At 55.0% G+C, this 15,159-nt stretch overlaps 1 protein-coding gene across 5 annotated transcripts in view; it reads left to right on the forward strand.

The window, feature by feature from the left end:
- Window positions 1–4,816: 4,816 nt before the first annotated feature.
- Window positions 4,817–15,159, forward strand: part of MGRN1 (mahogunin ring finger 1) — a 36,893-nt gene continuing 26,550 nt past the window's right edge. For all 5 annotated transcript variants that reach the window (XR_008707387.1, XM_055561177.1, XM_055561175.1 and 2 more), the window contains exon 1: window positions 4,817–5,085. Coding sequence is in view for 4 of the 5 variants with exons in the window: in XM_055561177.1 (XP_055417152.1) it covers window positions 4,998–5,085 (88 nt within the window). In the remaining variant the exon portion in view is untranslated. The remainder of the gene's footprint in view (window positions 5,086–15,159) is intronic.

Below are 15,159 nucleotides of genomic sequence, written 5' to 3' on the forward strand. Positions count from 1 at the left end.
AGCCTGCATCTCCCACTTGTGACGCTGGTCCCTCCCTCCCTGGCCCGATGCTGGACCAGGCACAGGAGGCCTGAAGAATCTGGAGGAAGGGCTGAGGGCTGGGACTGACAAGGGAGGTCCGCAGTCTCTGGAGCCCCGGGGTACCCCTCCGCGCGACGCTCTCACTTTCCCACGCAAAATCTCGTGCGCTTGGCCGGAAATCTCGACTCTTAGTGTGCGGGCGCTAGGACCGCTCGGAGCCAGTTCCGGGGCGGCCCCCGAACTTCCACTCCCAGGATGCCCCGGTTTATTTGCATCTTTCAGTCCCGAGTGACGTAAAGTGAGTGAGGCCGCTCCTTGGCCAATGGATGGCCGCGAGGTGTTAGGACCTGGCCATATAAGGTAAACAAAGCTGGCTGCCCAATGAGGCAGCGGCGGGGGCGGGCACTGGGTAGGGGCAGGCGGGGGCGCATCACGTGGAGGGCGGGGGCGGGGCTGAAAAGCGCGTGGGGGTGGGGGTGGGGGTGGGTTGCGGGCTGTGTTTACAGCTCCACACACGCCGTTTCCGGTTGAGGTCGCAGGTCGGGTGTGCGGGGAGCCTGGAAGGGCCCACCGTATTTGGAGCTGGGGCTCGGGGCTCGGTTGCCCCGGCTCTGATTGACCTTATTCCGGTTCCCCGCGCTGCCTGGACCCGTTTCATTAGTTGAGCAACTCTTTATTGGGCCCTTACTCTGTGTCTGGCTCTCACCTGGCCCCAAGCATGCAGAGAACAAATTCTAGTAGAAGGGTTGGATGGTGCCTAGGGTGGAGTGTGACGTGTGTCAAAAGTCCCTAGGACAGGTGTAGAATTTGCCAGTGTGGAAAGTGTCTTCAGGAAGCAGGAGGCCCTGGAGAGATGGCGGGTTAAAGGCCATTGAGGGGTTTTGGTACATCTGATCCGTTATCCGCGTTAGAATCACTGTGGCTGAACAGTACGGAGACCAAATGGTGGTAGAGAGGTTCAGTACTGTTAGGCGATGTTCTGGGTATTATCTGGTTCCAGGGGAGCCCGTCCCTGCCCAGGGCCTTGTTGCAGAATTGGCTCTGAACTTAAGTTTCCTGATTTGTAGAATCCTCATAGCTCTCCCAGGACTGCTCTGGGGCATTAATGCCTGTGGTGCTTAGAACGCCGTTTCTAGCACCTCTGTGCTTCCATCTGGACAACTGTAGGGAACTCAAGCCCCATTTTAGAGATAAGGAAACTGAGGCTGGGATCCAGACCTCCTTACACTCTTGACAGTGTTCAGAGCCAGTGGAAAAGACCAGGCACCAGTGGGCCAGCAAGGTGTGTTCCTGGCACAGGAGGGTGGGCGCTGTCCTGGCAGGGCCCACTGGGGACTTTTCTTGCTTAGAAAGGCAGGAAATACCTCCCTGTGCGTCCTTCACCCTCATTGGAGCACCATTCGGGTACCTGCCCAGACTTGCCCAGCCCAGAAGGCACTTTTCCAAGCCAGCCCGCTGGCTGGTGGGGCAGGTGGGGACAGCAGGAGCAAAGGTCACCCTTCTGCCCCCTGTGGCCCCCGCTTCTGCCTGCTGTGGCCCCCCAGCCAACTTGTTGTCCAAGGGGCTGTGGGGAAGGGAAAAAACAACCTTGTTTTCAGCCAGGATCAGACTGGCTAGAGAGTGGACTTTGGATTTCTTAGCAGGCTCAGATGGGGCCTGACAGCTGGGGTCAGTAGATGGGGGGAGGGCGGTATAAAGGGCATTTCCGGCAGTGCCTTCTTTTTACCTGAGGTCCAGGGAGGTTGAGGCCCTTGGGAAAGTTGGCACTGCCAGTTTATGGAAGGCCCGGGATCCCAGCCTCCTTCTCTCTAAGTTCATTTTTTCAATCACTCCACAGATGTATTTATCAGACATCCACAGGGTGCCTAGAATTAGTCAGGGATCGTGCACCCTTGGAAGGCTTGAGAAGTCTAAGGGCTTGAGGGACTTACACTCTGAGGCCCTGAGTGTGGCTGGGGTCTTTCTTTGTGTTTCAAAGGACCGGATGCTGCCTAAATAAAAGTGAAAGTGACTCAGTTGTGTCCAACTCTTTGAGAATACTACAGTGGGTAGCGGTTTCCTTCTCCAGGGGATCTTCCCAACGCAGGGATCAAATGCAGGCCTCCCACATTGCAGGCGGGTTCTTTACCAGCTGAGCCACCAAGGAAGCCCAAGAATACTGGAGTGAGGGTAGCCTATCCCTTCTCCAGTGGATCTTCCTGACCCAGGAATCAAACTGGGGTCTCCTGCATTGCAGGTGGATTCTTTACCAGTTGAGCTACCAGGAAATCCCTGAATAACTGAGGGGCCTTAAGATGTGACCACCGCCTGACCTCTGATCCCTGTCCCTGAACTCTCCATGCCTACTAGGTTCTAGTTGCACTGGCCTTTGAGCTCATCGATCTCACTCAGCTTCTCAGGGCCTGCTGCCTCGGGGCCGTTGCACAGGTGGTTATCCTTGCCTGGAATCTGGGCTGACCCACTCCCTCAGAGTTTGCCTGGTTGGCTCTTCCTTGTATTTCAAGTCCTAGCTTAAATATCACCTCCTCAGAGAAATCTTCCCTGACTCCCCTAGCAATAGTAGGTCTCTCCTAGTATTTCACTGCACCTCAGGCCACTCCCCTATAGCACCCGCTGTGTTTTACTTACATACTTGCTCACCTTTAGTGTCTGTTTCCTCACTAGATGTTCCCTATCTGGTGGTTTCACCATTTAATCTCTATTGCCTGGCTCTTTGCCTGGCTCACTGCTTTTCATATAGTAGCTGCATGATAAATATTTGTTGAGTAAATAAATGAATCAGCCAAGATGTTGATAGTAGAACCAGTATCAAATCAGGAAGTGCCCGTCTCCCACTGGGGCATGGATAAGCACAGAAAAATATACCTGAAGTCCAAAGCTCTATTGAGAGGAGTGTTTTAATTGATCCAATATCAGCCCATGGAAATGACTGCCCTGGCCACGATCTGTAGGGAGGACATTCTTTTAGAATTATTTGTCAGTGGGAACATCTGGAACCACAATACCCTCCTTCCCTCCCCGCAAGCAGGGAGACCGATCAATTGAATGCTGTGTTGGTATTATCTGTTTGTGTATATAAACAAACAGATATAACAGCGTTATGTGATTCAACAAAAAGAAATTTGAAGTGAAGAAAGAATGGTCGCATGGGGTGGAGGTATCTAGGAGCAAGAGACAAGAAATCTGGTACTGGAGCATTCCTGTGTCTGGGTGATGGGGGCTGGGGGTGGCAGGGGAATGTGACATTAAAAGGAGTGGCCTGGTTCAAATTCCAGCTTTATTACCACTTATCTACTAAGCAAACTGAGTGGGATACTTCACTTCTGCCAGCCTCTTTCCTGTTCCTGTTTCTGTTTTCTTGGGAATGAAAACAGAACCTACAGCAGAGAATTTGTGGATAGGGTTCAACACCAACGTCTGGCACAGAGTAGCTGCTCAGTAAACGGGGTTCTTGCTTGCACGGCAGAGAGGTTAGTTAGATCAGGCTCCCCCAAGACCTGCACTCTCCCTTACAATCACACAAGTCCTTCACTTCCTTTGACTTTTGGCTTCCCAGGCCCCATGAAAATAGGAAGGTAGGATTCTGGAGTCCTGAAAGGTGTTAAGACTCACTTTAATGTGGACAGTGGTGAATTTACCATCTAAGACTCCTAGCCAGCCTCTGCCCTCCTTAGCTCCTTTATACATATACATATAACTTATTTGTTTGGCTGCGCAGGGTCTTGGTTGTGGCACACAGGATCTTTCAGTCTACACTGAGGCATGTGTAGTGTTTTAGTTGAGGCATGCAAACTCTTAGTTGCACTATGTGGGATCCAGTTTCCTGACCAGGGATGGAACCCAGGCCCCCTGCATTGGGACCACAGCGTCTTAGGCACCAGACCACCAGAGAAGTCCCCCAGCTCCTTTCTTAATAGAACAGACTTGTCTTGGGAAGCCACTTTCTTCTCAGAAGAGCCGTTTCTCAACTGAAAAGTTGGTAAAAACAGATCCTCACTTGCCTGCTTACAGAGTTTTGCGCGAATCAAAAGCCAGGAAAGTACCTTACAACCTGTGAGGAGGCTTTAACTCTAACCCTGATTCTTTTTGTTTATTTATAAATATTTATTCAAATGGAAAGTTGGGGAATTCCCTGGCGGTTCAGTTAGGGTCTAACCTGGATTCTTTGAACTTGGCTTAAGCACCCTTAAGCCCTCTCTTCTTTGTGCTTCAGTTTCCCTGTCTTTAAAATGGGGAGAGGTTTACTGCCTCTGCGGGGGACTTGATGTCTTCAAAATAATTGTCCTGGACGTGGAGACGGTGAGATGCCTTGAGTTCTGGAAAAGGTGCTTCGCTTCCCATGTGGGCACTCCTCCAAGCAACCTTGGGTTCCACCCCCAGCTCTTCTATGCCGGGTGGCAGGTGAGGGTCTGCCCTCTGCTGGCCGGGCCAGGAGATCAAACCCTGGGAAGTGGGGAGAACCATGGTAGCTCAGGGAGGTATTTCAAAGAGTAAATGGAATGCGTTGGTTCCTCGAAAGGTGTATGTACGAACAAACTGTTAAAAAGCCAAAGACTTATTATGTTAGTCTCGCGCTTTGGAATGCAAAGGGCTGTATACTTTGCAGGATACTTTGATGGTCTCTCCCCTCTGGACTCAGGTCCATTTGGTTTGTCCCGGAGGGTTTGTCAACAGCTTCGGAGAACCCGGGCGCGGAGCTTCCTGGGAAGTGTAGTTCCCAGTTGGGCTTTCCACGCCGCCGCTCGGCCCCCACTGCGACGAGGGGACTCCATTTCCCGAGGTGCTTCGCGCCCCGGTGGGGCGGAGGGCTGCCGTGGCGTCGGGCCCCGGGCCGAGCCGGGGGTGGGGGCTTGGGGAGGCCGTGCGCCCGCGGCCGTGGGCGAGCGTCCGTGCGGCCTGGTCCGGGCAATGTCCGCGTGAGGACGCCGCCGCCGCCGCCGCCGCTGCCCCAGCCTCGGCCCGGCCCGCCGCCCACCATGGGCTCCATCCTGAGCCGCCGCATCGCGGGCGTGGAGGACATCGATATCCAAGCGAACTCGGCCTATCGCTACCCCCCAAAGTCCGGTGAGTGGCCGCCCCGACTCCAGCCCCGGCCCCGCCCCGGGCTCCTGCCCCTGGCGCGGACGGCGAGGCGCGCGGGCTGGAGCGCGCGGGCAGCGGGCGGCGGGGCCTTGCCGCGGGGCCCCGCGGCGGAGGGTGGGCTGGGGGCTCTGCTCGGCCCCGCGGCCCTTCCTGCAGCTTCCCTGTCTGGGGCTCCACGAGCCCTCCACCCGGACCCTGGGGCGATGGTCGGCCCGGCGCTGACTGCCGCGGCCCGGCCGGGTGACCTTGGGTCAGTCAGTTCGCCCCTGCGCGCTGCACGCTCCCACGGCTGCACACCCGGGAGACACTTGATAGGAAACCTCCCCAAAGACCGGGGTGAGGTTTTGGGGCGCGCAGCTGGCAAGGGCTTAACCCCGCGCCCGGCTCTTTGCTTGCGCTTACAAAGTGGTCATTGTCAAAGGGATCGACATAACTCCATCTCCAGTTTCGCCTTCTTCGGTGGCTCGGTGTGGAGACCCGGCCAGGGTTCTGTACGGTCCCCTCTCTGTCCCGTCTGGACAGAGGTTTAGCTCTCCCGTGGCCTGGCGCGTGTGTTTAGTGGGTGGGTGGGAAGGCGCTGGGAGTGGGCCTGGGCCTGGGCCCAAGGAGGCATTACTGTCCTTGGGAGAGGAGCTGGGAGTCGCTGCTGAAGAACCAGGGGATAGTTGGAGGGGACCTACCAGGTTCTCCAGCCAACCGTTTTTGTGCCTGAGAGATGTGGGCCACCAGGGAGGAAGTGACTTTCCCAGGGTCTCAGAGCTGGACCAGGAGTTCGACTCCCAGGCCAGCTGTCCCCCTCCCCCCAGAACCTCCCCCCCCCCCCACAGACACACACACACACACACACACACACACACTGTTCTCCTGCCTCTGATGGTGAGAGTGGCCTGACCTGGAGGTTTAGCTCGGGTTCCTCATGCTCCATCTCCCATCTGGTCGTTTGCCTGGTAGGAGGATAGGGTATTTGGGCCTCGTGGGGACTTTCAGACTGGGGCCTTTGATTCTGGCTTCTGCAGCATTGCATCCCGTTGATGGTTTCTTGGCCTCTCAGTTGGCCTGTGGGCATCCCCCAGGCCAGGTTTCCCCTGAGTATGGTCCAGGACCATGGGGAAGCTTGTTTAAGGTGCGTTCCTTAGGCCCTGTCTCAGATTTCCTGGGGGTCTGCTGGGGGCCTAGGAACCTGCATCTAAAACCCATTGTCAGGGTGAGTTGACTGTCCACTCAAATTTGAGAACTGCTCTGCTCTCATTTTGGAAGGGGAAAGAAGGCAAGTGTCTGGGACCAGCAGAAATAAACAGGGTGGGGACTAGCACAGTTGGGGTCAGTCAGAGCTGGGCCAGAGAGCCCTGTTCCCTGATAGGCGTGGGAGATCTCCATGCCTTCTTGGTCCCTGGCCCAAGGACAGGGAAGCCCCGGCTGGTGTGGGGATCCCCTGGAGGCTGACATCCCAGACCTGATGGAGCAGTTATTTGAAGTCATCCTCTGCCATCTCTGATGTTCTTCCTGATCGCCTTTGGCTGAATCTTCCTAGTCTTAGACAAGCCACCTAGCCCGCTGGGTCACAGTTTCCTCATCTGTAAAATGGGCTGATCCTCGTACAGTGCTTAGCACCCAAGACGTCTTCACAAGTTGTTAGCTGCCGTGTTGGCTTATAGAGGAAATTAGGTGATCCATTCAGACTCTAATAGCAGTTAGCTGTGGCTTGGCAGAGACAGCAGTAAGTTTAAGGTGGTCACCTGGGACCAGAGCAAACCTCATGTCCCTTCAGTTGGGCACTTGGAGAAGAAATCACAAATGCAAGGCACTTAGAGCCCTGCTTTTGCATTCTGCGTGGCTGACCTTGTTAATCAGTCCAGACACCCCTACCGATCCTGGACGCCCGAGTCAGCCACAGCTGATCGACTGGGGCTGGCACCCAGGTGAGTGCCATGTGCACCTCAGTTTTGCTGCCAGCGAGATTAGAGCCCTCCTGGGCCTGTCCAGTCCAAAGGCTGCTCTTTCTGCTTCCTTCTCTCTCGGGCCACCTTGTTCTGGGAGGCAGTCGACTCGAGCAGGACTTGAGTATGTTTCCTCAAGAGTGGGCTGGGGATGGAAGGGGGGGGGTTGATATGATTTTAGGGACCTCTGGACTATACAATCAGTTTATGAGAAAGTTGTTATCTTTTCAGGTCTCTGCCAATTTTGTTGATTCTGTTATGGACAAGAATCATTGGGAGCTAGAATTTGCTTGAGATCTTTTAAAAAAATGTTATTTATTAATTTATTTTTGGCTGAGCTGGGTCTTTGTTGCTGCGTGGGCTTTTCTCTAGTTGCAGCGAGTGGGGGATACTCTCAAGTTGGAGGACTCAGGCTTCTCACTGCAGTGGCCCTCTTGTTGCAGAGCACCGGCTCTAAGCATGCCCAGGCTTCAGTACTTGGGGTTCCCAGGCGCAGTAGTTGTGGCGTATGGGCTCAGTTGGGCTTCCCTGGTGGCTCAGCCGTAAAGAAGCAGCCTGCCAATGCAGGAGACACCAGGGATGTGGGTTCGATCCCTGGGTTGGGAAGATCCCCTGGAGGAGGACACGGCAACCCACTTCAGGGTTCTTGCCTGGAAAGTCCTATGGACAGAGGAGCCTGGCTGGCTGCAGTCCACAGCGTGAACCTATGTCTCCTACATTGGCAGATGGATTCTTTACTACTGAGCCACCCAAGAACCCCTGCTAATATTTATTTTTAACACGTCTGTAACACTGTCCAATTTTTTTCTGACTTTATTGAGATATAATTGACACATTGCATAACTTTTAAGTGTATAGTGCAATGATTTGATATGGGTGTGTATATATATATATATATATATATATATATCAGGGAAATGATTATTGCAATAAGGTTACCTGTGTGTGTGGGGGGTGGGGTTGGGTGGGGTGAGGACTTTTAAAAATCTCCTGTCCAATTTTCTTTGACTTCAAAACTTTCAGCGCACACTGTAATACTACGTTCGTAGCTTGAATTGAACCGCATTCACTTTGTTTTCATTGTATTTACTTATTTCACTCGTAACAGCTTTATTGCAGTATCAGTCCTGTGCCGTACAACTCATTCTGTGTAAAGCTGTGGTCTGGTGACTTCCTGTAAGCTTACAGAATCCTGACGCCGTCAGCAGAGTCAGTTTCAGACCTTCCCATCACCCCTCAACGTCTCCTTGCCTCGTGCGGTTCACGGGCGTTCACGGGCGCTCTCCGCCGTCACCCCCACCCCCGCCCCATCCCTGATCTGTGTTCTGTCTTCAAAGTTAGTCCTCCCTGGACATTTCGGATGCTGGAATCAGCCTTTTGTGTGTGTGTCTGGCTTCTTCCACTTAGCATGACGTTTTTGAGGCTCACCCACGTTGTGCTTTGCGGTGTGGCTGTAGTGCATTTTGTTTATCTGTTCACCAGCTAATGTACACTTGAGGTGTTTTCACCTTGTGGCTGTTAGGAATAATGCCGCTGTCAACATTCGTGGACATTTGTGTGGTGTGTTCAGTTCTGTTTGGTGTACACCGGGGAGTGGAAGTGTTGGGTCATCTGTTTAACCTTTTGAGGAACTGCCAAACTGTTTTCCATAATATAATGGTTGCCTCATTTATTCCCATCAGCAGTGTGTGAGGGTTCCAAATTCCCGGCATTCTTGTCAACCCTTGTTATTGTCTACCTTTTTAATTAGAGTCGTCTTAGTGGGTGTGAAGTGGTATCTCGTGGTTTTGATTTGCATTTTCCTGGTGACTAATGCTGTTGAGGTCTTCTCCTGTGCTTATTGGCCTTTGTATATCCTTTGTGTGCGGGGTTGGGGGGCAGGTTAGGGATGGGGTGGGCGTGGCTCTACTAGGCTAGTTCACTTTTCAGAAGTTGCATTGTCTTATTATTGAATGGTGAGAGTTCTTTATGGGTTCTGGATATGATGATACAATTCATGTATCAGCTCTGTGATTTGTAAATGTTTTCCGGCAGTCTGCGGTTGTCTTTTTCATTTTCTTAATGGTGCCTTTTGAGCAGAAGTTTTAAATTTTGGTTAAGTCCAGTTTATCATGTTTCTTTTTTTTTTTTTTAGCCACACCCTGTGGCTTGTTGGATTGTTCCCCAAGGAAGGATTGAATCTGGGCCCTTGGCAGTGAGAATGTGGAGTCCTAACCACTGGACTGCCAAGGAATTCCCCAATTGTCTTAACGTTTAATGTTTTTGGAATTACACCTTAAAGATCTTTGCCTAGCTCAAGGCCACAGAGATTTTTCTCCTCTATTTTTTTTCCTTAAAATTTTATAGTTTTAGCGGAAACATTAAGGTTTGTGATCCAGTTTGAGTTAATTCTTTTAATGTATAGTTTGAGGTCAAGATCTCGGTTTTTGTGTTTTTATTTCCGGCACATGGATATTCAGTTACTTCAGCAGCATTTGTTGAAAAGCCTTCTCTTTTCCCATCAAATTGCCTTTGTACCTTCATCGGAGATCAGTTGATGGTAAATTCCTGCACGCTGTTGCCCTGCTGTCCCTTGCCCCCATCGCACAGGTGGCCGGTCCCCCGCCGAGGGCTAGAGCCGGCGTTAGACACCTGGCTGGAGCCCTGAGGGAGAAGGGTGCTGTTGCCGGGGGAGCCTGGGGCGCACAGGGCCCCACAGGAGCGCCTGGTCTTGGGCTGCTGCTCCATGGTTGGCTGTTCCTCCTCCTGGGTGACTCGCGTGTCTTTCCAGCCCTGTGCGTCTTTGCGGCCCTGCCCTGGTGTTTGAGGGAGGTCATGGCAGGGATGGGTCACCCAGGAGGAGTGTTAGGAGGGGCCGCCAGCCACCTGACCCACCAGCCCCTCAGGTGGACGTGAAATACGCCCCGGACCTGAACCTTTTGTGTATCAGGTGCGTGTCCTTTCAGAGCATTTTCACCTCCTTTATCTCATCAGAGGGACTTCCCTAGTAGCTCAGACGGTAAGGAATGTGTAACACAGGAGACCCAGGTTTGATCCCTGGGTCTGGAAGATGCCCTGGAGAAGGGAATGGCTACCCACTCCAGTATTCTTGCCTGGAGAATTCCAGGGACAGAGGAGCCTGGCGGGCTACGGCCCATGGGGTCACAAAGAGTCAGACGCGACTGAGCGACTAGCACTTTCACTATCTCGTTGGAACGTTGTCATGTCCTCATGACGCTAGACTTTTGTTCTCTTTGGCAAAGGAGCTAGAAATCAGACTGTGCTTTGTCTCCCAGCACCCGGGCCTGCACACGGCAGGTGTTTAATAAATGCTTGTGCAGCCGGCCTTGTAGAAAGCACCCCCTTCTGTAGTGTGCAGGCTGCTCACTTTTTTCTTTTTTCAAGGTTTATTTATGTGACTGCACTGGGTCTTAGTTGTGGCATGTGGGGTCTAGTTCCCTGATCAGGGGTTGAACCCAGGCCCCAGGCATTGGGAGCTCGGAGACTTAGCCACTGGACCACCAGAGAAGTCGCTGGGCTGCATCTTATTCCCGAGGTGGCAGCTGGGGGTCCATGGACTTCTGGGCCTGCCACCATGCGATGAGGGGCCCAAGGTGCGTGCCAGGAGACTTTGGGTGTGTACTTCTGTGTTGGTGGCATCTAGAGGTGTCTGCTTGTGACGGCTGCCACCTGTGTTGGGTTTGCCCTTTCTGGATGGGGCCTTGCTGACTCTGGTTAGTTGATGCCTAAAGGAAAGAACCGAGGCAGGTGTTCCAGACGAGAGAGTACTCTCTGTATCCCCCAGGGGACCCTCTGGGTCCATGGGCCCCATCAGTGTCCTGGGGGCAGTGAGCTTACATTCGGAGCCCCGAGGTTGGTGGTGGAGGGGTGGGGGTGGGGAAGGGGCTGCACCTGCCCTCGGTGGTCTCAGAGCTCTATGCCATTGTTGCTGGCATTATGCCCCCTGCACCGTTCATGTGGCAGAGCCGGTTCTGAGCTTTGGCTCACATGAACTCAGTTTGGATTTTGTCATTGAAAGAGCTGTATAAACAAGCTGTATCTCCTGAGCTTCGGTTGTTAACATTTTTTGTTACACAGCAACAACAAACCTTTCTGCTTTAGGTAGAAGCGGAAACAAAAACCCTTGCAGGTGGTGGTGGGCATGCGAGGACCTGTCTCCCTGAGGGAGAAGCCGTGGGTCGCTCGGATTTAGACACCTCAGCGGTGGATGCTTGTCCCCTGTGCCCACTGGGGCTGCAGTTCGTCGTGGCGCTTGCCCTCGGGGTTCTGGGGGTCCGTGCATCCTTTATGTGGCTCCTGGGCTCTGCTGTGTTGCCCTCTCAGCTGGCACCAGGGGAGGAAGCCCGGGCTTGTGCTGGGCAGGCCGGCTGACCAGTGGGCTTTTCATCCCGTGCCTGGAGGTTGGCTGTGGCGTGGAGGGTCCGGCTACCCAGGGTCAAAGGGGTGCGGGTGTGCACTTCCCCACGGTTGGGGTCGCCTAGTTGTGCTGACCACACGCACCGGGTGGGCACAGGCGGAGCTCGGCCCAGCCTTGGGAGAGGGAGTCACCTCCTGCCTCTGGAGCTGTGGCAGGAGGGGCCCTGGATTCAGGGTCCAGAGGCCCTGCGCCCTGAGCTGCCCCGTGACCTTGGGCCGGTTGCCTGGGCCCCTCATTCCAGACTCTGCGAGTCCACAGGAGCTGGCGGGTGGGACCCAGCCTCGGCCTGAGTGTTCCCAGGCCTGGCAGCTTCCTGGGAAAGTCCTGCACTTCCTGGATGACCTGCCGGGCGGTGACCACCGCCGCCCGCCTCACCCCCCAGCTGGGGGCCGGCGGCCAGACGCCGGCATGGGGCCGTTCCTGTGTGTTTCCGTGTGGTCTGGTATAGGCGTTGGGCCTCACGTTTCCGTGTTATTTTGTGAAACGAAGGGCAGTGGGGCCTTGCATGCCGCCCCCGCAGCGTTGGGCGCAGGCTGTGAACAGCAGTGGAATCGCTCAGGTCTGCCAACTGTCTTGGCATCTGCTCGGCTCCTGGGAGCTGGGGAAGCCTGGCCTGCACCCCGCCCGTCTGCAGACGAGTTGATGGTGTGGAGCGGAGTGGGGGTCCCTCGCTGTCTAGAGATCACTGGCCGGCTGTCCCTGAGCTGGGAGCAAGGGCACGGCTGGGGAACGGTGGTTTCTCATCCTTTCATCCCACGCGGTGTTGGCTTGGTCCTGGGTGCCCAGTGCCTGAGATGTTGGCCTCCAGAGAGGGTGCTGGGTCCCCCCGGTCAGCCCTGGGGTCCACTGTTAGATAGCCTCCACTTTCTGTTAGCCGGGGGTCCTGTCCCTGCAATCCTGCGGTGGCCCTGAGTGACCGGGTGCCCTCGGTGCTTTAGGAGGACCCGAAAGGAGGAACTGTGTTCAGTTCGGTGCTGCAGAAACATGCAGTGTGTACACACGTATGTCCATGTGCACACGTATGTCCGCAGTCACAGTGTCACATACTTGGGAGACGCACAGGGCAGGGGCTTCCATATGCTGGGCCATCACCCGGCGGGCGGGCTGGTGGACTCGAGCAGCCGCGGCCCCTGAAGCCCCCGGTGCCCCTCCCCAGTCTCTGCCCCTCCTCCCTGGGAGGCTCCAGCGGAGGTGAGTCGTGCCTGCTCCTGAACTTGGTGTAAATGGAAGCAGACGCTCTTGGCTGCATGTTGGGCGATGCGAAGGCTGAGGCTGTGGGCGGGCGGCAACGTTTCCTGTCTCTGCCACGTGATGCCCCCGCGTCTGTGGGTGCCGCTGTGTGTGCAGCTGTGAGCTCGCGTGGAGGGCGCTGCGGGGGTTCTAGTTCATGCTCACGAGTAATGCTGCTGAGGACACTCTTGTGACTGGCTTCTGTGCCCACCAGTCTGATTTCCTTGGGTGCCCTTGGCTTTTTCACTTTTTAAAATAATTGCGGTGAATTCCACGTGACAATTACCATCCTGCCCATTTTAAGTGTGTAGTTCCGAGGCATTCAGCACGCATCCACGGCCGTGTGGCCAGCCCCACCGTCGCCCTCCTGCGGAGCTGAAACTCCGTCCCGTTGCTGCCTCCCCCAGCCCCTGGCAGCTGCCACGCTGCTTTCTGTGTCTGTCCCGACAGCCCTGAACGCCCGTCCCTCGGGCTGTTTTCATTCCTGGCCGTGGGTCTGGCCCTCTCGGGTGTGTGTGTGCAGAGTCCGAAGCTTTTGTAGTGTGGTGGGGGCCTGTTCACACCCCCACCAGAGCTGCAGGGGTTCTGCATTCTCACCTGTGCGTGTGTGTGTGTGTGTGTGTGCGTGTTCTGTTATGTCGCTCTTCTTTTTGATACTAGCCATGGATATCTTGTGGTAGTTTTAGTTTATTTATTTATTTTTAGTTAGACTGGGTATGTTTTTATATATAAATTGCCATTCACTTCTCTTCCTCTTTTTGTGAGATCTTTTGCATATTTAAAAAAGAAATAATACTGGATTTCCTCTGTCTCCTCACTCAGTGGCAGGAGCGTTTTCCTAAGTGCTGTTTATTTCGTTGTGAGTTCTTTGGACACTGGCGCTTACACCAGCTCTCCCAGCGGAACATGCGCTGACAGCCCGGCGGGGGTGGGGGCGGTCTCCGGAACCCAGGATGGGGAACCCGGCACGGGAAGCCAGGAGGAGACCATGGAGCCCCAGCCGCCTGGGCCTCAGTGTCGCCCTGCTGTGACGGGCACAGAGCTGGCTTCACCCTCAGGGACCAAGTCCCGCGGTCCTGGGCCAGCTCCCAGGGCTGGGGGCAGAATCTGGGAACGGCCCGGCACGGTCAGGTGACGACTGCAGCCCCCCAGCTGTGTCAGCGGCTGGGACTTGAGTGTGCTGGTGGCCGCCGGGGCCCAGCTCCGTGTGTGGAGGACTTGTCCACCAAAGAAGTGTGTGTGTGTGACCTCTCCCCCCGAAAGAGGTGGGGATTCACCAAAGCAGAGGCTTTGCTCGGTCAGAACCCTTCTCAACTCAATGTTCTTCCCTCCATGGAGGGTGGGTGAGAGCTTTTCACTTACGCTGTCCACTCTGGTACGGCTTTCACGTGGCAGGGAGGCCAGGAAGCACTGGTGTTTATCAGGTGTCTCCTCACCCACGCAAAGCTCCTTTGCATAATCAGCTCCTCCTGTCCTCAGGGCATTCCCAGCAGCCCTCCTCTGAAGCCGGTGTTGTTGACCGAGGCCTCATGTTACTGGGGACGCCAAGGCCCCAGGAGGTTGGGCTGCACCGAGTTCCCCAGCCTGAACATGGGGAGTGGAGGAGCTGTTCCGTGCATATGTGTGACTGTGACCCTGGGGAATCCCTGAGCAGGCCAATCGCGGTGGGTGGGCCCCGGGGTTTGGCTCCTCTGAGTTTTGGGGCACAGGCTCGTAGTCCGAGGGGCTGTCTCCCACCTGGCGGGTGATCTCATGGCCCTGGAGAGGCTTTCTGTGGTCAGCCCTCTCTGCGGACAGTGCTTTCCTGACCCCTGGGGTGCAGGCCCAGCTAGAGTGTGACGGCAGCGGGTGTCAGCAAGCCAGGAACTTCTGTGCGGTGGTAAAGCGAAAAGGATTTTCAGCCAGGGGAATGGATGGACTGTTCCCGGCCTTCTCGCCTTTCCTACTCCCCTCCGTCCAGACACCTGGGCGGCCGAGTGAAGCCCACACGTGGCCGCCCAGGTTCCAGGGCAGCTGCGTTTCTTAGCAGGGCCCCTGGGTGTCTCAGTCCATATCACAGTTTACCTGGCAGGGGCATCGTGATTTGTAATAAGAAATATACATTTGGTCTTCACCTGTTTCTGGCACAGAATTCCTCAAACCCTTGAAATTTCCTTGGGGAAGAGTGATACCGTGTAATGGGTGTCTTTTAATCTTCTTAACATACCCTTTGCAACCACACCCGAGTTTATATTAATGAAATGACCTTTGGAAAGTGTGACTGAGCGGCTGAGCACGCGCACACATGAGTCCGGACATCTGGACACTCTGGCTCTGGGGTCTGTCCTTGTCCCCTGGGGCTGCCGGAACGCAGCATGCTGGCAGATTCCTTGTCTGGGGGCCCTCTTCCTGGTTCATAGACGGCTGCCTTCTGTGTCCCCACATGGCGGGAGGGGTGGGGGGCTCTGTGGGGCCTCATTTGCAAGGGCACTG

This window comes from Bubalus kerabau, chromosome 23 (genome assembly GCF_029407905.1).
Source record: "Bubalus kerabau isolate K-KA32 ecotype Philippines breed swamp buffalo chromosome 23, PCC_UOA_SB_1v2, whole genome shotgun sequence".
Lineage (NCBI taxonomy): Eukaryota > Metazoa > Chordata > Mammalia > Artiodactyla > Bovidae > Bubalus > Bubalus kerabau.